At 43.2% G+C, this 21,232-nt stretch overlaps 1 protein-coding gene across 3 annotated transcripts in view; it reads right to left on the bottom strand.

Annotated features, from left to right (window-relative positions):
- Nucleotides 1–21,232, bottom strand: part of htr4 (5-hydroxytryptamine receptor 4) — a 71,251-nt gene that overhangs the window by 6,657 nt on the left and 43,362 nt on the right. The window contains exon 7 of one of the 3 annotated variants that reach the window (XM_028960849.1): nucleotides 10,639–10,711. The exons of the other annotated variants lie outside the window; for them this stretch is intronic. Within the exon in view, the coding sequence (XP_028816682.1) occupies nucleotides 10,648–10,711 (64 nt within the window). The 3' untranslated portion in view covers nucleotides 10,639–10,647. The remainder of the gene's footprint in view (nucleotides 1–10,638; nucleotides 10,712–21,232) is intronic. 3 annotated transcript variants of the gene reach the window in all.

Genomic DNA, 21,232 nt, shown 5'->3' with positions numbered 1-21,232 from the left:
ATAGATTATCATCTAATAATTAAATGTAAAGATTTCAATGGCTTTTTCAGTCAACAAAACAATTTACATACAAGTTACAAGTTACCCACCAAAAGGAACAGATTAATGTAGTATTGACATGAAAGTGCAGGTCCTTTTACAATGATGACGCAGACTAAATTTGCATTCAAATTCAGTTGCAGATGAATGAGCAACTAACATTTCAAAATTTCCACCTGATCCAAGTAAAAATTGGGGATGACAGTGCAAAATGTCCCGTACCTGTCCATGCAAACTTTATAGTTATGCTGACCACAGTTTCATGGATTCTATTTTTCCTCCAGCATGGACCTTTTCACTGAACTTTCCTGACGTAAGACCTTTTCACTTGATCTATCTACGCAAAGTGAGTCAGATAAATCCATAATACCTTTCCAATGAACAGAACAGCCGGTGAGAATTTAATGCAAATGTCTGAGAATCCAAATTGTAAGTGTGAAGAAAGGCCAGGAAAGCTTTTTGCCATGCTCTACTGGAGTGTTTTTTTTTTTTTTTTAGTTTTTATAGACCATAGTGCCGGCACAGAGCCTAACAAAAAGCAGACCTGCTTCTTGTGTTTCTCCTCACTGAGCTATTATCTCCCCGACATTGCTATCGCCACGCAGAACCACTCAACTCCGATGACAGCAGCAAGGGTCGGAGTAAAACAGCATCTGCCTGAAAAGAAGGAGAAAGAAAAGGGCTTCCTGCCAGTTGCTCCTCGGTGGAGGACATTATTAAACAACGACGTGGACTTTGGATAAATAATCACATGCAGGTTCAGCCTTGCACAGGCAACAGATACTTCATATCAACTACATTTTTAATTAAATTAAAAATCATTTCTCAAACAATCATTTCTCAAACAATCTCAGTCAATAAAATCTGAAATCGGATCATAATATAACATGTTGCAGAATCTAAGTTGGTTCTGAGAGTTGTGCTTTATTTGCAAAATTTACGACCTGTAAAAAAGACACCCAAACAGCGACATCACATTCATAAAGGTGGTCCCTTGGAAGTCTAAGCAAACAACCCTTCTCACCCTGAACTCCAACCTGGCAGTTAAGTTTAATGCACATATAAAACTGTCCGATACAGAATGAGCAAAGCATGCTGGGAACGACTTCTCCTACGGACTACTGACAGGCTTCCCAAATGCCGTAATGTGTCTAGTAATGAGCCAAAACAATTTAATTCACACAAATCTGTTTAAAACCACACTCATTATTTTTAGACTGTCCTGATCCAATATCATTATTGTTATTATAATTTTTTGGTTATTCCTGTGACTTTTCATCATGCAAAAACATGCTAGAAACGGCAAGCGTGGCAACTCCTCTGCCTCATTATTTTTTATAAATCCTGTGGTGAACCTCCATGTTTGCCACAGGTTAAATTAGCGTGGCCATTTCATTACCCTCCATTCTGGTTCATGTCCACTACTTTTTACTTCTGCGCGCAATGTCATTACTATAGCAACCAGCGCGGATTCGAATGAAAGGTGAGGGTTGCCACATGGACACACAGATCGAATCAGACAATTTGCAAAATGTGAAGTGGACCAGGGCTGTCAGCTGGCCTATTTTAGGGATGATGTGTGCTTGAACTGCTGTATTGATTGAATGACAGTCAATAATAAATAATATTCATATGAGGAATAACAATGACTAATGTGTTTTAATGCTGTTCATAATGAATGCTAGGTTGAGAGCTTTATGTTTTTGGAGGTGGCAAGTTACTGTTGAATGTCATTTTATTACAGTAATGCGCTTATGTATGCTACATTTCACATGAGCCTTTTTTGAACTGGACCTATGCCACTTCTATTCAGAAAAAAAAAAAAACACCATCGGGCATGGATTTACAAAAAAAAAAAAATGAAAATGGGTCTTAGCCCCTCCATCCATTACATACCTAATGTAGCCAGTGAATGAGGAAGATCCAATTCATAAAGAAGAAAAATCTGATTTGTACTGGCAGAAAGCCTCCGTAAGCATCAGAGCCGTGGCGTGAAACACAAGTGGAGGACTTCCCACCAAGCTATTCGCGGATTATCCGGAGAAGGCAAAGTGAGATAACGTATTCTGCCACCAGATACCATCTGCAATTTCAAGCTTCCTCTGTCGGAGAGTAGGCAATCTATTACAAATCCATCCATTCTGACCCATCCTGAGCTCATGTCAGGCAGACGGAGCACCGCCGAACCTTTCGTTTAGTGGCCCATAAATCTGTAGGATAGCGGTGGAGTCCACTCCTGCCACGGGAATCACTTCAGAAGAGCAGGCAATTATAAAAGAGCAATGATGTGCAGTCGCTGGCAAATTTTGGATGAATGAGGGATTCATTCACAAGTTCTGGAATTCACAGACATTTGTTTTTGTCTAATGAACCCCAACAACCTGAAGTATGTCCCTAAATGATTGATATAAATAACACATTCCAAATGTGTGATGTCACAATAACTATGACACTGTGACTTTTTAACATAATTGAGCAGATATGTGTCCATTTGTGAGATTGTTTAATATGTGAAATCCCCTGCAGATGCTTTACCAAAGAAGCACCAAATTACTATAATTGAAATAAAATATTAATGCGCACAAATGACTATGTGAACCGTGTTTTTTCTGCCCAAAATGGCAAAGTGGAGAGAATGTCAGTTTTTAAAATGTCATACATCACCAAGACAAACATGTCAGATGAGCGATCAGAAGCCGATGCTTCAATTTCAACAGAAATATCAGATGAGCCACATAACTGTTGTAGGGGTCAGTCACCCTGCCATATGACTAGGCTCGGGGTCAGGGCGACGTGCAGGAGGAGCCCCCGCAAAGGGGTCTGGCTGAGCCAGAGAGGGAAGTTAAACAGTCTGATTGATGTCCCACGGGAGCAGCTCCAACTTCCCTGGCCGAAGCCCAACAATCAGCGTTCCGGCCAACATCGCAGTGCCCGACGGACACATGTGTGCATCCACCCGCATCCCGCTCAGCTGCCGGGGTCACACACTTTTGTGTGTTCACCCACCAGAGGAAGTTTGTAGCTGAGTGGCGGCAGGACTGCCGTGTTCCTGGTTGTTGCTGTGAAGGGAATGAGGAGCAGGCGTGATTGCTCTCAGGCGTGATCATTGCTCTCCCTCTGCATGTCTAACCGACATCTCATCTTGGATGGCAGCCCATCACCTCAAACTCAATCCCACCAAAACTGAACTAATATTCATTCCAGCAGATTCTTCACCACATCAGGATCTTGCTATTTACCTGGACAACTCACAGCTCTCTCCTTCTACAACAGCCCGCAACCTTGGTGTAACAATAGACAACCAACTCTCCTTCTCAACTCACATCAGCAATCTTTCCCACTCATGTAGATTCCTTCTCTACAATATCAGATGAATCCGCCCTTATCTGTCAACCCAGTCCACCCAACTACTGGTTCAGTCCTTAGTAATCTCACGACTGGACTACTGCAACTCCCTTCTAGCTGGTCTACCACTATGTACCATCCGACCTCTACAACTCATACAAAATGCAGCAGCACGACTGATCTTCATCCTTCCCAAATTCTCCCACACCGCCCCTCTGCTACGCTCCCTCCACTGGCTCCCAGTAGCTGCACGCATCAGGTTCAAAATACTGATGCTGGCCTACAAAGCCAAACATGGAGTAGCACCATCCTACCTCACAGCCCTTATTACACCTCGCACTGCACCTCGTATACTCCGAGCCTCCAGTACTGCTCGCCTGGTCCCTCCATCTCTGAAGGTAAAAGGAAAACATTCATCTAGACTCTTCTCCGTCTTGGCCCCTTGGTGGTGGAATGAACTTCCCCTCGAGGTCAGAACAGCTCAGTCACTGAGCACTTTCAAATGGCAGCTCAAGACCTTCCTCTTTAAAGAATATTTAGTTAAACTTGTAACTTTCTTATTGTCAAACTTGTGTACAGAATCTACAACAGAGTGAATAAAAAGATTGTATTCATAGTTGGGGTCCTAATGAACCGGAACTGATCACTTCATCGATGGTAACTGGAAAGAACGTTGTAAGTCGCTCTGGATAAGGCCGTCTGCCAAATGCCTTAAATGTAAAATGTAAATATGAAGCAAAGCCTCCCCACAGAGCAGAAACTCGGATACAAAACCTAACGAGATACAGCACAGGCCAAAGGTTTGGACACACCTTCTCATTCAATGTGTTTTCTTTATTTACCATTCACATTGGTAAATTCTCACTGAAGGCATCAAAACTATGAATGAACACATGTGGAGTTATGTACTTAACAAAAAGTGGAGACCTGGCCTCCACAGTCACCGGACCGGAACCCAATCAAGATGGTTTGGGGTGAGCTGGACCGCAGAGTGAAGGCAAAGGGGCCAACAAGTGCTAAACACCTCTGGGAACTCCTTCAAGACTGTTGGAAAAGCATTTCAGGTGACGACCTCTTAAAGATCATCGAGAGAATGCCAAGAGTGTACAAAGCAGTAATCAGAGCAAAGAAACTAGAATATAAAACATGTTTCCAGTTATTTCACCTTTTTTTGTTAAGTACATAACTCCACATGTGTTCATTCATAGTTTTGATGCCTTCAGTGAGAATCTACCAATGTAAATGATCATGAATGTAATAAGCTTCACAAACACATCTTTCATTTCTCTAATCTTTCATTTTCTCGAGATGTACATGAACTAAACAGAAATTTGGCCATTCAAAAGTGCTTGATTCCTCAGAAATGATCTGGCCAGCATTTTAGAAGCAGGTGCAGTAATACACTGTAGTAGAGTTGTGTGTGTGGTTGTTATACCCTGCCACTGCACTGTAACATCATATTTATTCCTACAACACCCAGATTGGACAATGATTTATAAAAATGAAAATAAATGAATACACGGCCTTTCAACACTAAGATCCCTTGGATGTTTTGCAAGCTCCATGAACCACTACCATGTGAAAGTGAAGAAAATCCTGCTAGCACAGACAAATTTTTTATTTGGGCTTAATCGATGGCAGGTGTCAAACCAAGAAGACTGAATACTGTAATTAAATCCAAATGTGTTTTGACAAGGTATTGGTTTAAGGGTGTGCACACTTATGCAACCAGCTTGATGAATTGTTATTTTTGTATTTTTCCCTATAACAGATTTGTCTGGATTTCAATTGACTGGTTACGGGTCACATTAAAGGTGGAAAAAGTTTGGAAATTATTTATTGTGGTCAATTTTTTTTACATCACAAAAACCAGGCAATTTATCTGGTGTGTGTACACTTTTAATATTGACTGAACAGAACTAGTCATTAAAACTTTCATGAACTTGACCCCAGTAATGCAGGGCTGAGGGGACATGCCAGGGGACAAGCCTTAAGGAGCTGCTGCACACGACCACAAATGTCTTCCAACACACAGCGAGAACAAGTTGAATGAACTGTTGGCCGTCACACCCTGACCAGGGGAACTGATGAGGGCGAGCAGGCTCAGGTAGGACTCTTCCACATGAATAATGGAAATGGCTTCTGGTGGAAAAAAAAAATTCTGAACACCCAGCTGGTGTTTACCTGTGCTTTTCTGTATGCAGTCTCAGAGGCCTCCTCAGGCATTTATTATTCATTGGAGAGTGCAGGGTTGCCATGCCCCATCATCCCAACAATTACCTTTATTATTTTGCAAAAACAAAGATTTTTACGGCCAGCTCAGCATGCTCACTATTTTAAGACAGATTTTCATAAAGATTATTGTAATATTCCACAGAATTTCATGACTAATATGAAACAAAGACTCGACTTTATGCAGACCTTAAAAGTTTGAAAGTGTGTGTGTGTGTGTGTGTGTGTGTGTGTGTGTGTATATATATATATATATATAAATAACTGGACTTTAGCCAGCACCACAGAAAGCCCTAAACTTTCTTATAATCCATTAAACAAGTTCTCATATTTATGTGATGCTCAGACAGCTTAAAATAAACAATCCTGGATCACATGTGTGAAGTATATCCCATGTGCATCTCATTGAAGAATCGGAATGTGTGTGTGAAGAAGAAGAAAAAGATGTTAATTCCAGGTGGGCCACGTCTGGCTCTGCAACAGTGTTAAACGCGGGCTCAAATATCCTTGCGCGTGGACCATATAAATTATAAAAATTATTTATTCCACATGTGAATCCAGTATCTAAATAAAAAAATTCCAATGATCAGTCAATAATTGGTAAGGACTGTATGGTTTAAGGCTTCTTGATATATTGATATATTAAACTATATATACTAAGATCGACTGGTATATGCAGGCAGAGGTGACATTTACAGGAAAAACCTAAATGAATGACGCCTGAAACTCATCACAGGGAACTGATCATGTCGTAAGATTTGGGTCACTTGGCCCTTTACAGTTAAAATGAACAGAAGATCAATAGAATTAATCCCCTAACCCCCCACCCCCCCTTGAGATAGTCTTGAGATGACCTTCCTTCATCTCATATTGAAGTGACGTCTTCATAAGAATTATTCAAGAATAAGTGTCTGTCTCTCCAGCAGTGGAAAAGTGTGTGGATTACTTTCTGCCTGCTATAACAATGAATGTAGAGTAACACTGGGAGCGAGATGAACACTAAAGCAAACAATGTGGGTCAAAACACTAATCACCTCCTCCTGACTGCCGGCAGCATAAAAGGACAGGAGAGAAGGCCTATAAGCGATTGCGGAACATACACACACGCCTATATTCCCTGATTTACACCGCCAACCTGCAGAGCTGCAGCGGGAGACCCAAACGCTCGGCCTCAGTAATCACAGATGCCAACGGAAAATAATGCGATGCAATCAGCTAGGAATTATACACCTTTTCAGAGTCCTTTGAAATGTTTTCTGCCATGTTAAATAAGACCTTATATTTGTTGGACCACGACATTTTTAAGATAGGTCCTTCGCTGCAGGGCCACAGAGTTCCTGCCTGCACCGGGCAGTAGGTTTAGGAAAATACTGACCACAAAACCGCAGAGGCACCGTTTTAAAGGGAACGCCACACACGAGTCTGAAAGTACATCACCATGCTGGGAAGGCGATACATGAAGTCACTGATCGGAAACAAATGTCTGGCCCGAACAAACTTGAAAATACACAGTAATTCATCTGTTATTGAATTAGGGGACTGGTGCTGGAAGAGCTTTTTTATTCTCTTAAACAGTTCTACAAAGTACACTCAATAAATTCCAGTCATTCCTAAGCGAGAGTTTACGTAGTGTTACAAATTTGTTCGTAACAAGCACCTTGTTTCTCTTATACAACGGTTCTCCTTGCATAACCTTACACAGCTTACACAACCTTCTACAAATCAACTCAGCACACTTTATTACGGGGGCAAGTATAACACGCTCTTTACCAGTAAAGTGCTCTCAGTCGTGGTTTCAGCTGCGCCATGATGTTTTTCCTGTCAAGTTCAGATTGTCGTGTCATGACTCCTGTCCCAGTTTCCACGAAGCATGGCGTCCCGCAGGAGTTCCGACCATGCAATGTAATCAATAAAGCCCTAATTGAGTCCCTGTCGGTACTGGATTGCCACAGTTGCTTAATTAATAATACATTTAGTAGCTTAGAGTGACCTGATTTGTGCATGGGAATAAAAAAAAAAAACGGTCTGTAAATGTGATTTGTGAACAAAGCCACAAGTCACCGTACGCCAGCTTTATCGCACGTCCCAATGGTACCGTGCTGGGATGCTGGCACATGCCGATAAACGCGGTGCAAGTTGAAATGTTTAGGGTTCAGCATAACAAGTATAACAAGTATACTCATGCACTCATGTAAAACGTGCTCTTGCTCTAAAAAGCAATTGAGTCAACTTCGCCTGGCGGCACCGTATATATTTGACCAAGCTTTAGACTAACGACTGAGGGGGTGTTATCTGGTAATTACCCCAACCTATTAAACCCAGTTCAGACAAAGGTTCCCAAAAAGCAGGGCCAAGGTACACCAGCATCCTCAATTACAGGTAAATTATCAAAAGTGCTCACGACTCCATGTCACATGGATTCCATTAACGAAACTTGCAGATGCGTCACAGTAGAAGCACCTTCTCCCAAGCCGGCAGGAGTGGGGAGCAACGTGAAGGCCACGGCCAGGCCAGGACGCGCAGGGCTGGTATTTCAGTACATATGGCAGTACCATTCAAAGAGCTATGACAACCTTCATGCTTATAGCTCTGTAAATGGCGCGGCCATCTGCACCACATATTCTGCTCCCCTCACTTCACTTGCTTGGCTGTTCCCGTGACGTTCCAGCAGATGAATGAAAAAGAACAGCAGATCGAGCGATGGTTAATCAAGCGGACGAAATTAACGCATCAAACTGGGCAGGGGGAAGTGCACTCCTGGAACCAAGACACAGTCGCAAGGTCATCCAATTTTAACCAATTATAACTGTGTGAAATGTTCTGTGATTTCATGGCCATAGTTGAGTAAAGAAAAATGTAATTATACAAGGAACGACTATTAATTGCCGATGCTGGAGGACAGTACATTATTAAGGGTTCTTACATTGTTCTTTTTACACTACAGCGATAAAGGCAAAGCCCCCCCGAAATTGAATTAAAATAAAAATCCCATTACGTCCCTGCAGCATTTCCCCAACTGACTGCCATCTCCTTGTAAAACAGAAGTCCCTCTCTTCAGAAAAGAGTGAAGTGCCCTCGTTCCAAACAGAGCTGGGAACAGCAGAGAATAAAAGATCTCAGCAATTAAGCCCAGCTTCATATGGCGACGCTCCAGGCGGCCCTGTTCTGTTTTTTATTTTATTTTATTAATACTATGTAATATTCATTTGTTTATTTCTCTGTATAATGTGCATCGTGTATGAGCGCACTGCTGTGTGTTATTGCAAATGATTCTTGTTGGTTCCTACAGATCTTCAGACACTCGCTTGGCTGGATTTGTGCACACTACACACTGCAACCGATGAATAAAATGGAAATGTTTTATATTTTGCGAAAGGTCCCTTCAGCTACTGTGGGGAAAACAAAAGGAGAGAAACATGAATAAAAATGATCAGGAGAGCCAACATAATGTGTCTGTTTTAGAGTCTTTGCAGAGGAGCGTCAGCTGCAGTCTACTGTAGAGTTCCACACCGGGTCTTCCTGAAGATATTCAGGATGATGATGATGATGATGGAGATGTTGTCTTTATTTGCTGAACTGCAGCACCATACATCACTGCAGATTCAGGCCAACAGTTTTACAACTTCTTACCAAGCTTTAAGTATTGCTGCATCGAGCACTAGTACACTAGCCCTTTATAGGTTTCATTGGTAGATAATAAATCGTATAGATAAATGATTGCCTCACAGGGACAAAGGAAGAAAAAAACTTTTTTAAATGGACTGTTGATCCATACTTCCATAATAAATCATTTAAAGACAATTATTCATCGTCATGCTTTTGCGCTGTGGAACTTAACCATACAACACTGTTTGGACTTGTTGAGGTTGACCACGCTGGTGAACCATATTCACATTCCAGAGCCTGTCAGACGTGCCTCGTTCTCGCTCGTTCGCGTTCATCCCAGCCCGTCGTCATCTGTGTCAGGGGTGCCGGGTGATTACCTCACGCTCTCTACTCACGCCTCTACTCACTCCTAGCAGTCATCTGAATCAGCGCAACTCTCTACTCTTTCCACTCTAAAACTTAAAAATTATCCCCTATTCACAATGCTGCAATCATCTCCTTTAAATGGCTGTTCGTTCCATTGTCAGAGGTCTTAATTAAAGATGGAGTCTCACGCTCCCACTTTGAACGAGAGAGAGAGGTGAGGCAAAATGCAAAAAGGAGAGAATTTAATAGAATATGTGCCCTTATGTGAGTGTGTGCACTGTTTCACATGGATAATGATGTTTGTGTCGATGGAACACTGGAAGTAAGTTTCTTTGATCACAGATTCAGTGCATTGATTTACCAGATGATGCTTAGAAGCCTCTTTACCGTGGACGAATTAAACCACGTTCTGGTATTTTTACCATCAAATGAAACTTTATGCTGACATTTGGCTGCATAAAGTCCAAAAATAGTCTTTGGTCCTGAAAGAAACCTCATTAATTTTACTGTTTGGATGGTTTCGCCATTATCAGTAAGAGACGTCTGATTGGTCCGAGCTGGTTCAAAGGGAAGTCGGATCCTATCTGATAGAGAAATAAAATTCCTGTCCGGACAATAAAAATAGCCACATGTTTATGGCTAGCCTGGTTCTTCAAGTGGCAAGGGTCCAAGGTCTGAGCAAAGAACAGCCCTCATGTGATGAGAGGCCAGATATCTTCAAAGATAATGAGAGTTTGAAACAGAGAGCAGTGAGTTATTCCGGAAAAAAACAATATGGCGAGAATAAACACAAAAACACATAATCAGCCGCAATCATGCCTTACAGCAGGACAGAAATGAACGAAAAAAAAACCCTCTTCGGGATTCTCCACCGCAACACTAGCATCACACAAAATGATATGCTGGGTTCATGCGGCAGGAAATAAAAGGTCACACAGCATAGAGTGCAAAGTGGGAGATGTATACAGGACCCCTGAGAGCAGGAGAGAGAGAGAGAGAGAGAGAGAGAGGCAAGTTTGGTGAGAATAAGAGCGAGGGAAACAAACTCACTTGACAGCACTAGACGGGAACGGGCCTAGTGTTGCAGAACCAGAGCAGGAGCTTGGAGACAGAGGAGCAACCACTGGAGAGGACAACCAGTCAGCAGTCGCAAGAGTAGCAGAAGAGTCAGGAAAAGAGGAGGGGATGGGGAGGGGGGGCGGGGGGGGAGAGAGAGAGAGAGAGAGGTTAATCGACATCCAGCTGACTCAATGCAAAGGTGTAATAGGGTACAACAAGGGTGCATAATCAGGTCAACGGTACAAATCAGCTCTAAGGAATAAGCTGACAGGAGGCTTTCTCCATGCCAAATTCCCACGCTATTTACATTTTGATGTAGGCTTTCAGTGCAATATGCACAGCACCGATCAGCCTTTGCCCAGCTCAGTATGCCAACGTCGCATTTAGCACATAATATGTGCCAACGCCCATCTTGGAAAAGAATTCTGGCTCAGAATGACACCTCAGTGGCTCATTGCAGAACAGCTACTGCGAACTAGAAAGCAGATTTTCATTGTTCAACTGGGGTTATTTCACAAAACCAAGAAATAAAACCTGAGGTGGAATTGTGATTCATGTATAATACCTGCCCTTTGTTTTAGTTAATAATTAGATTTGGATGTCATGGGATGTTGCATGAGAGTACACAGCAAAAAAGGAAATATATGTAATGTATATATGTAAGTTTAAGATGTCTTAGACAAATCAAATTATGAACTTCAAATTTTTTCATTAAATTTTACTGAAAAAAAAAGAGTTTTCAATGGACATTCACTTCCACTGTGGGGTACATTAGTCTTAGACTTTTCCAACATGCACTACTTGAAGCATTGTCATTTGGACATCCTGGACTTTCTTGTGATGTCACAGTGAGGTTTGTCATAAATCGAGCACATGTTCTTTCCTTTCAATACAACTGGAATTGCGTCTTGCATATTTCATGACAACAGAGGAGGTGTTTTTTTCCATTTGAGAATATTAACTTAAATTTGTTTTTCAAAAGATTGGTAAATTGATCAAATTTCTTCAGAATGCGTAGGGCAGAAATACATTTTTCTAAATAAATGTATGCACATATGCATCTTAACCATTTTTGCACAAGGAACTTACACAGTGCAAAACCGTCTATATTTTATGCACAGTTTAACAACAGCAATATGAGCATAGTGTATTTTGTAAAGCTAAATCTGGATTATCAACTTATGTAGGGTTCTCTGTGAAAGTTCAGGCGTTTGCAGAAGCATATTAAAAGCAGGAGAGGGACTCTCCGGGGACCCGCTCATTGTGGGATTATTTAGATGGTTCTTCGGCTCTGCTTGCTCATCTGTAAAAGTCACCACTCACACCACTGCTTTCAATTATATGCACTCAAATGTATTTTCTTTGGCTCAATGCCAATCCTTTTAAATAAAACCAAGACACAGCACCTGCGCTTTACCTTAAATGGGCCTTCTAAGTGTTTCATATACATCTCTAAAAATATGATCTTGTTTTCATAAAACAGAACGCTGGCAGCCCCGGTCAACTGTTTTATAATAATCACCGTTCACTGAGGTCCACCATTTACAATGACGTACATTCGCAGCAGCTGTCAGAACAATTGCATATAAATTGTGACTCTTGTGATTAACATACGAACATCGCTGGATGCCACGTGAACCACTTTCTTCCTTATTTCGATGTTCCCCATCAGTTCCCCAGAGGCACACTTTGTCGCTTATTACATAGACACCCTTATCCAGAGCGACTTACAGTCAGTATTTACAGGGACAGTCACATGAAGACACTCGTTGTTAAGTGTGGGACACGATGGAAGTGAGTGGGGTTTGAACCTGTGTCCTCTGCATTTGACCATCACCCTTGGTGAGCAGTGGGCAGCCATGACGGGCGCCCGGGGAGCAGTGTGTGGGGACGGTGCTTTGCTCAGTGGCACCTCAGTGGCACCTTGATGGTTCGGGATTCAAACTGTCAACCTTCTTATTACGTGTCCATTTTCTTACCCATTTTCTTTTTTTTAGGAATAAGCAAAAGCGAAGCATTGATGTACATAAACGCTGCGCCTTTGACAGTCACCGAGTGGCGCTGACGCTCAGACTCACTGCGCCGAGACAGCCTCTATTGAAGACCTGCCAGCAGTTGTAATGAAAGGGCCTGCCACGTTAAAGCACACACAATGTATGGTGCTTTTTTATCCTTGCGACGGCTTTGTCCTCGGCACGCCGGGTAATAGAGACGCTGTGACGCTGATAGCTGCGCTGTTACAGATCGAGAGTGAACGCGTTAACACTCCTCTTGATTCACAATACTGATTTTTGGCTGGAGACTTCTCCCGTACTGGAGGCATGGAGAACTCGTTTGGCGCTGTGATTGTGGTACTTTTACTGTCACACATGTCCAGTGGTTGCTTAGGACTGACCAATTTCACATCAAGAATGTCTACAAGATTTAAAAAACAAAAACTGCTTGGAGTTCTTGGAGACATCGATAACTTTACATTTAAAATGGGCAGATTTCAGAGCAATGATTGCCATCTCTTGCCATCTCATCCCTTGTACCCCTTCAGGCCTTTACTCTCAGAATAACCCTTGTCAGCAGACATCTCTGCTGTTGTCAGGACAATGGCCACTACCAGGACCAACATGCAGGTAGATTATCAGATCTTTATCTCAAGCGTTCACCAGTGAATGGAACATCAGTGACACGTATGTCTTAGGCTTTCTGCATATCGTTGAAAAGTGGCCCTTGGAGTTGTTTTGCACTCCCATCATGTTTAGAGCTCAGTGTTCATGGTAGCTGCCTTATTCTTACTTATTTCAGCAAACCAGGTGCACTCCTCTACAAACAGGAAGTAGCCAAACAGGAAGTAGCAAGGCTTCCTAGCAAATTATCCTTTTCTTTTGGGTTGAGCCCCAGGCTCGTTTTCGGAGTCAGCATAAAGACGTTGCAACGACGCTGGGTCGAGATCTAGTGAAGGCAAGTGAAGTGAAGTGATGAAAGTGAAGTGACTGTCACATGTGATACACAGCAGCGCAGCACACGGTGCACAGAGTGACATTTGTCCTCTGTATTTATCCCATCACCCTGAGTGAGCAGTGGGCAGCCATGACAGGCGCCCGGGGAGCAGTGTGTGGGGACGGTGCTTTGCTCAGTGGCACCTCAGTGGCACCTTGGCGGATCAGGTCTCGAACCGGCAACCTTCTGATTACGGGGCCACTTCCCTAACCGCTAGGCAACCACTGCCCCATCACATATGATTAACATTGTTTTCATATTCATCAAACTTTCAGTAAATTTCCTGATGTTGGGGGCATTTGTCCCCTGTCTGTCTATAGAGACACAAACTCTAGAGACTGAAGAATAGAAAACAGGCCAAATAATCTGTTGATTGTACAGGATTCCGCTGAGAGAACAGCGTTTCGCTGTCATACTCTAGCATGGGGCAGGCTACGGGTGTCTCTTTCAATATTGATGTACTGCAGTGTGATCGGTGCTCAGGGCACCACTCGAGCCGTTAAATCAAACTCTGGCTCCATTTTTCCAATACAAATCATTTGGACGTCCACACATCTTGGCCCTCTTTATGCTTTGTCCCTCCATTTTTGCTCCATTTCTTGTTAGTGTTTACCTTATAGCCATAAAACAACCCAGACGTCTGGCACTGGGGCAGACACTGGTTAGTCCTGACACACATATGTGTGGCACTGCTTCAAACGCCGAAACCTGTGGGCCCAAACATCCTGAGTAGAGTGACGGACGAGAGGAAGTCCATTACTGTTCGCACATGCACATTGCAGAGCCCAGCGGAGCCATTCAGAGAGCTGTAAAATCAACATCAAGAGCCTACGGTAGAACAAAATCTCTGACGGGAAAGCAGAAAACGGGTTTGTGCTCCATATAACTTTCTATTCATAGATAAACTTGTGACTATTACAAAACGTAACAGTGGAAAAAGCGGGAAGTCAAAATCAGCTCCTGAGAGAATCGTAACCTCTCCTCTAATCTGTTCTGAGCCATTATTATATGGAACATCTTAAACTGCTGCGGGAAGTTGTCTCGGGTAGAGTGACAGCCAGCAGCAGGACTTGTTAAGAACCATCTTGAGAGAACCATCTCTCATAAATGCAGTACGTAATAAAATTATCATGTCACAAAGGTTCATTAGCACCAGAGCCTATAATGCTAGTTTTGTGGTTTAGTTTTGTTTGAAAGGGTTATTAACTGCACAAACTTTCAAACAACATTATTAGATAACTATGCCATATGGCGCAACTGTAAATGTCTAATGGTATGACTCCAGGAAAATTATTGTCCATCAACATGACACTGAAACGTCAAATGGCGTAGCGATGTGTGACATGTATGGAAGCCATTAGAAGGTTTGAGCCCTTTTAAATGAAACTAAACCCTTTGGACACATGGACTAGTGTCACATCATTGGTTCACATACATAGTTTATTGCATATGTATGTAGAGATTTAGGTTTACCAACAAGCACAGTAAATGTGAACACACACACATTTTAGAACCTAAAAAAATGACCGGAGGCCCATCAGAAAAGCATAAGGCGATACTTGCAGCGAGCATCCTCACGTGTGCACCTCCCTGCCACTTCATACCCCCCCCCAGCAAATCATTATTTGTTGAAACAGAATCTGAAAGAAACGTATCGCTGGCGAGCAGCTGAGCCCTGCTGACGTTACCGAGCCACGTCGTAGCCTGGTTCCTGCAGCTTTCATATTTCAAATGCAGCCAGTAAAACAAATAAAAACACAACAGGGGCAGGAAATAGAGTTTTCAATTCCGATGACTCGAACACTGTCTTCCTTCCAAAGTCTCTCTGGTTACCGAAAAAAAAAAGATTAATATGGGGAAAATATGGCAACATATGGCAGAGTATGTGACAGATGATTGAGTTTCCCTATTAAGTCAAACTTTAAAGTTATTATTTAAGTGTAAATCTTGACAAGCAGAATTTACAGCAGAGAGCAGACGTCCAAGGATCTGGCCCAACACAAACCCTTCGCTACGCTGCAACTGGAACGACTGGCTCTCTGTCCGAGCTTCAGGTCCAGGAATATTTCTTCTGGTGGGACAAGACAAAATCTCGATACGAGAGGCGATAATGTGTGATGGCAGAGTGCTCTCATGCGACAGCATTAAATGCGATTTGATACGAAGATTGTGCCACAAATGAAATGTGCATATATAAAATCAAGGTTGCACCACTCAATGTATTCTGAGCTGCTTGACCTCAGCCTCAAAAACTTGAGCTGAAAACTTCCAGCAAAGCAAAGTGTTCGGTATTACATATACAGTACATATTACTTAATGCATTACTGCAACTAAACATTGTCCCTTTAAAGGATTCAAGATTAAGCTGCCATTGCACAGGCTTGTGCCATTCTTGTGCCAAGAAGCAGAGTAAAGCCAGACATTACATTTATCCTACAGAGCAGCAGCGTATATCACTCGGCATTGTACTGAGAAAGCGGCTTGTGGTGAGCATCACATGACACGTTTCTTTTCTCTCAGTGAGTTCGCTGGATCATGTCACCATCATCAGTCTGTCACTTTGCCACCACTGAATAACGTATTAGTCGTAAAGGAGAGCACTGCATCATGTGTCAGTGAGCAGCGGCTGACACAGAGTGGGGTCATGGGCCAGGATAATGATCTATACCACACAAACAAGGCCATGAAAGAATGTTCTAAAAAAATAAGACAAACTGGCCAAGTAGGTGTTATGTTAACTACCTCCAAAAACCAAGACGGAATATTAGGTTCTTGTACGTTGGTGATGGGTTGGGGAACTCATAAAAATAATTTGCCCAAAATTAGGTTTCACAGGCTACATTGCAAAAGATGAATGAAATGTATCCCGTTATTGCAGGTGATTTCTATCTAACACGTAGTGCCGGAGATCTGGTGGCATTCAGTTTCAATTAAATGCAGCAATCCTGAAAATCAGATAAGGCTTTTGTCTTCATGGCAGCAACAAGCCAGAGATTAATACAGCTCAGATTACATAGCAACAGAGCTTTTTTTTTTTTTTTTTTTGCTTTCAGCTCAATTGAAATTGTGCTAAAGCTTCCATTGTGGGCTTGACTTAAGAGACAGTGCCATTGCTGGGCTCAAGGATGAGCTGCACTTTAAAAGTAGAGTGCAATTTGTGCCCGTCACGTTGCCCGTGGGTGGCCGGCTAGCTCGCCGAGATCCATTTTTGTCTCCTACGATGGCCAAGCCGTGACTCATGTTTCGTGGTTGTTTACCGAGCCACGTGTAAAGTTGGAGCCGGCGTGAGGCTTCGAGAAAAGGTAACTTTACTGGGTGCTAAAACCTCTGCGATATATAAGAAGCACTCTGGCAGAGAGAGAGAGGTGCTACGGGGGTTGATTTATGCGCATTTGGTCGAACGATGCCGGGCCCGACCCTGGCATCTGGGCCGCCGGCTTGTGTTATCATTACTGGGATTGTGGAGAGAGCAGCGCTCCAGCCTCATCAGGCTGAGCGGAGGTTGATGACGCCTCTTTTGGGCAATTAGGCTTTCTGCATGGCTGCGTGTCAAAGGCGGCATGCATCATAAACCATTATTCTTGTTTATAAAACCGCCTGGGGGCTAATGCCGTATTAGAAAATGCAATTAGCTGACTAGTGACAAAATCGCTGACCAACACGTTGGTGATCGGATTTAAAGCCGCTTTCCCCAGCACTGTTTTTAACAAGCACTTGACAATTGCTGCCGTGGCTGCTAATTGCTGGCCGCCTTTGCGGGACTTTTTTTCTGTCATTTATGACTAATACCATAGGATGCACACCATGCACAGGTTGTCACATCATGGTCAAAGTTCCATGTATTTTGACTGATATGTCATGTGACTGCATAATGACACAGGCATGGCTTCATGCTTGTTTAATAATGTTATAAATTGAGAAGAAGTGAGGGGTAATAATTATTCCCAAGAGTAAAAACTAATGTTTGGATTAGAACTAATGGAGGGGAGTGGTTTAACAATCTATTTTACCATGCATTACAATTACAAATGTGCAAACAACGCCATTACATACAATGGGGGCATGGCCTGCTGGCAATCATTGTTATATAAATGAGAAACGAGCGACTCCATTAGATCTTGGTAAACGTCTACATCAACGCCCCTTTAGATATTAATGTCACACATTATCTTACCACAACAACGTGCATTACTACACACAAATCAATATGTACTCTCTGGCCTGGATTAAAAAGTACAGATGAGAAATTGAACGGAAAAACCGGTATAAATAAAATTTGTAAATGTTGTTTGGGGACACAATGGTAGTAAGTGGGATTTGAACCTGGGTCTTCTGGTTAGGCTACTACCACCCTAAATGCCAGAGGCTAGCCTCTGTTTCACGTCCTCAGCAGCCATTTTCTCATCTGTCTGACGCTAATTTAAACTAATCACCTGACGACGGTGGCCAAGAATTCATTTCATTTAAAAAATGTACATTTAATAAATTTACACCATGCAAAACCCTTTTATCAATCACTGAAACAAATTTAAAAGCAGTGAATCATTCGGAAAGGATAGGTACTATAAGTGAGTGAAGTGATTGTCACTTGTGAAGTGAAAGTGAAAGTCAAAGTGAAGTGATTGTCACACGTGATACACAGCAGCACAGCACACGGTGCACACAGTGAAATTTGTCCTCTGCATTTAACCCATCACCCTTGGTGAGCAGTAGGCAGCCATGACAGGCGCCCGGGGAGCAGTGTGTGGGGACGGTGCTTTGCTCAGTGGCACCTCAGTGGTACCTTGGCAGATCGGGATTCGAACCAGCAACCTTCTGATTACGGGGCCGCTTCCTTAACCACTAGGCCACCACTGCCCCAATCTGCTGCTGTGATACACAGCAGCAGAGCACATGGTGCACACAGTGAAATTTGTCCACTTAACCATCACCGTGAGTGAGCAGTGGGCAGCCATGACAGGCGCCCGGGGAGCAGTGTGTGGGGACGGTGCTTTGCTCAGTGTCCCCTCAGTGGCACCTTGGCAGCTCGGGATTCGAACCGGCAACCCTCTGATTACAGGGCTGCTTTGTTAACCGCTAGGCCACCACCGCCCCAGTAAATACAATCGTGGCCAGTACGGGGGACGAACGGCGCGACCTTGGCGTTATCAGCACCATATAGACCTCAAGTTTGCATTTGCTGACTGAACTCGAACCGACCCGACCCGACACGAGCCTAGTCTTCATGCTAAATGAAGAAACACCTTTTAGGGAAGAATGGCGCCTGTGTGTATGGTACAGTAACAGGTAATTAGTGCGCATCTGTGATCTCCCACCGCCAGACAGGTAAAGCATTAAGACACTACGGCAAGTTTCTGTTTAAACTGCAGCCGCTTCGGCTAATCTGGCCAAATCCCACTTAACTCCCTCTCGCTCTTAAACTCTCGACCGGGCCCTGCCGGTGCCGCGGCAGCAGCTGCTCAGAGCCCCCAACATACTTCAGTGCTGTGTTTATTGGCCAGATTAACACGCTGACAGCCACACCATTTGGAAACAGTTGTGCGATTTATGTCTGCCGAGAGTTTCCAAGACCGGCAAGAAAGGAAAAGCGGCGGGAGCGCCGAGCAGAGAGCGCTCGCGGCCGCAGACAGGCTGTTTCTCAAGCCGGACGGCTTCCTGCCACATGCTGTTTACAGGCCGGCTACAGTCGGAAACACAAGTTTGAATATCCACAAACATTTGTCGTGCCGTTTCCCAACATTTCCCCGCTTCTTCTGAGCAGCACCGCGTTCCACCAGCGGCCAAGCGCTTAATTCGCACAGTCACAGCCGTAAACAGAGCCCTGTACTGTCACCGGACCGTAAGGTCCAGTTCAGGCCTAGTGTTTATGCCTGTTGCTAACCATTACATAGCTCTGGCTTACGGCCCACCTATTGCCTTTGTGTTTTGTTTATCTTTTCTCCGGATTACTTTGGGTCTGTTTGCACATAAAAAAAAAATCATAATCAGGCTGAAACCCCACCCAGCAAGTTTGCTTTTTGTTTTCGGATTTTTTTTTATGCTAATAGACATTTAATTAAGAAACAATTAAGAATGCATTGAACATTAATGAGGAAGAGGATATGAAGGCCTGGTGCTTATTGATGTGGCCAAACTCAAAGTTGTGAGTTTGAATACTGGCTCAGATCGCATGTGAGCAGAGTTTGCATGCTTCCCCTGTGCTGGTGTGGTGTCCTCGGGGTTCCTCCCACCATGCAAATGCATGTTCACCAGGTAAATTGGAAAGAGTGTGTGATTGAATGGTGTGTGTGTGTGTGTGTGCACGATGTGTGAGTCCACGCCCTGCGGCCCGGGCAGCCTTGACCCTGAGTAGAACTAAGTGGTTATAGAAAGTGAGTGAGAGAGTGAGTGAGTGAGAATGGGAGATTATATGACTTTATATTATAGGAACAACTCTCTGCAGAAGAGTGGGCATAATAATGATCATTCAGATAAACAGAACATAATTCAAATTAAATGTCATTTAAGGTTATTTATTTAATTATGCAGCTTTTGATTAGGTTATTCATTCGTTTTGTGTATTGTGAAAGAAGTCATTTTTTGATGTGCTTTGCTGGATAACAGAGCCTTTTTTTTTTTTGGAGAACCCGTCTCGAACACATCAATCAATTTCCATTCCAGTTGTCACTTGTTTTGGTACAGCACATATTGCAAACAGCAAGGATCGGCCAACATCATCCAAAAAGTTGGCTTTAGTCTCCCGTAGCCCCGCTGTCTGTCTGAACGTCTCACTGTCAGCTCGAAAGGTCTCAGGTCACCGCTGAGGTTCCCGGCGACCTCTACCCCTCCAGCCCGCAACTGCAAACCGACTGGCAACTCCTGCGATTTACTGACAGTTAATCACGCACCGGCATTCGCATGCTGCGCAAAGAGCTGTGAACCAGCCCAGAGCTGTGAGCGCGAGTGCCGGGTTCAGACGGTACTCGAGGCGATTTGGTCTGAGAGAATGGGAGGACAAGGTGACGGCATGGGTTTAATATATATCGTGTGCTGCTTATTCTCCATCTTCCCACTAGGCCCACTGCTAAATGTCACCAACAAACCATGCGTAAAAGAACACTCATTTCTTTTTTTTTTTCCTTTCTTTAATGGCAGCTGAAAAAATTACCTGGAATATGATATGATATAACTCTAATAGCAGTTTTTGAATGTGTTCTTTAGTTCATGCAGGGGCATCCACGAGTTAATCACTGCCATTCATTTATATATATTTATTGTGTTAAATTAACAATATTAACTATGTCTACTTCCTGTGTGGCATTTAAAATGAATATTGAAAATGGGGGGACCCACATGGTGGCAGCATCCAGTAAATATTCCGCAATTGTCAGAAGAGCAAGTAGAAAACATCAGAGTCAGAGTTGATGAGGACGCTTACGTAACCCACAACCGCCTTGACCCCGCAACGTCTATTGGTGGATTTATAAATAACAAGCCTCTGAGGTCCCGCTTTCTGCATCTTCTTTTCAGAGGCTTCAGCAGAGAGCAGCCGTCTGGCTTTAATCCAATGGTTATCTTTACTAGAACCAACTCGCATTGTAGTGATAAAGCCTTC

Source organism: Denticeps clupeoides, chromosome 18, assembly GCF_900700375.1.
Source record: "Denticeps clupeoides chromosome 18, fDenClu1.1, whole genome shotgun sequence".
Lineage (NCBI taxonomy): Eukaryota > Metazoa > Chordata > Actinopteri > Clupeiformes > Denticipitidae > Denticeps > Denticeps clupeoides.
The sequence above is the reverse complement of the archived record's forward strand: the minus strand, read 5'-3'. Positions and strand labels throughout refer to the sequence as shown.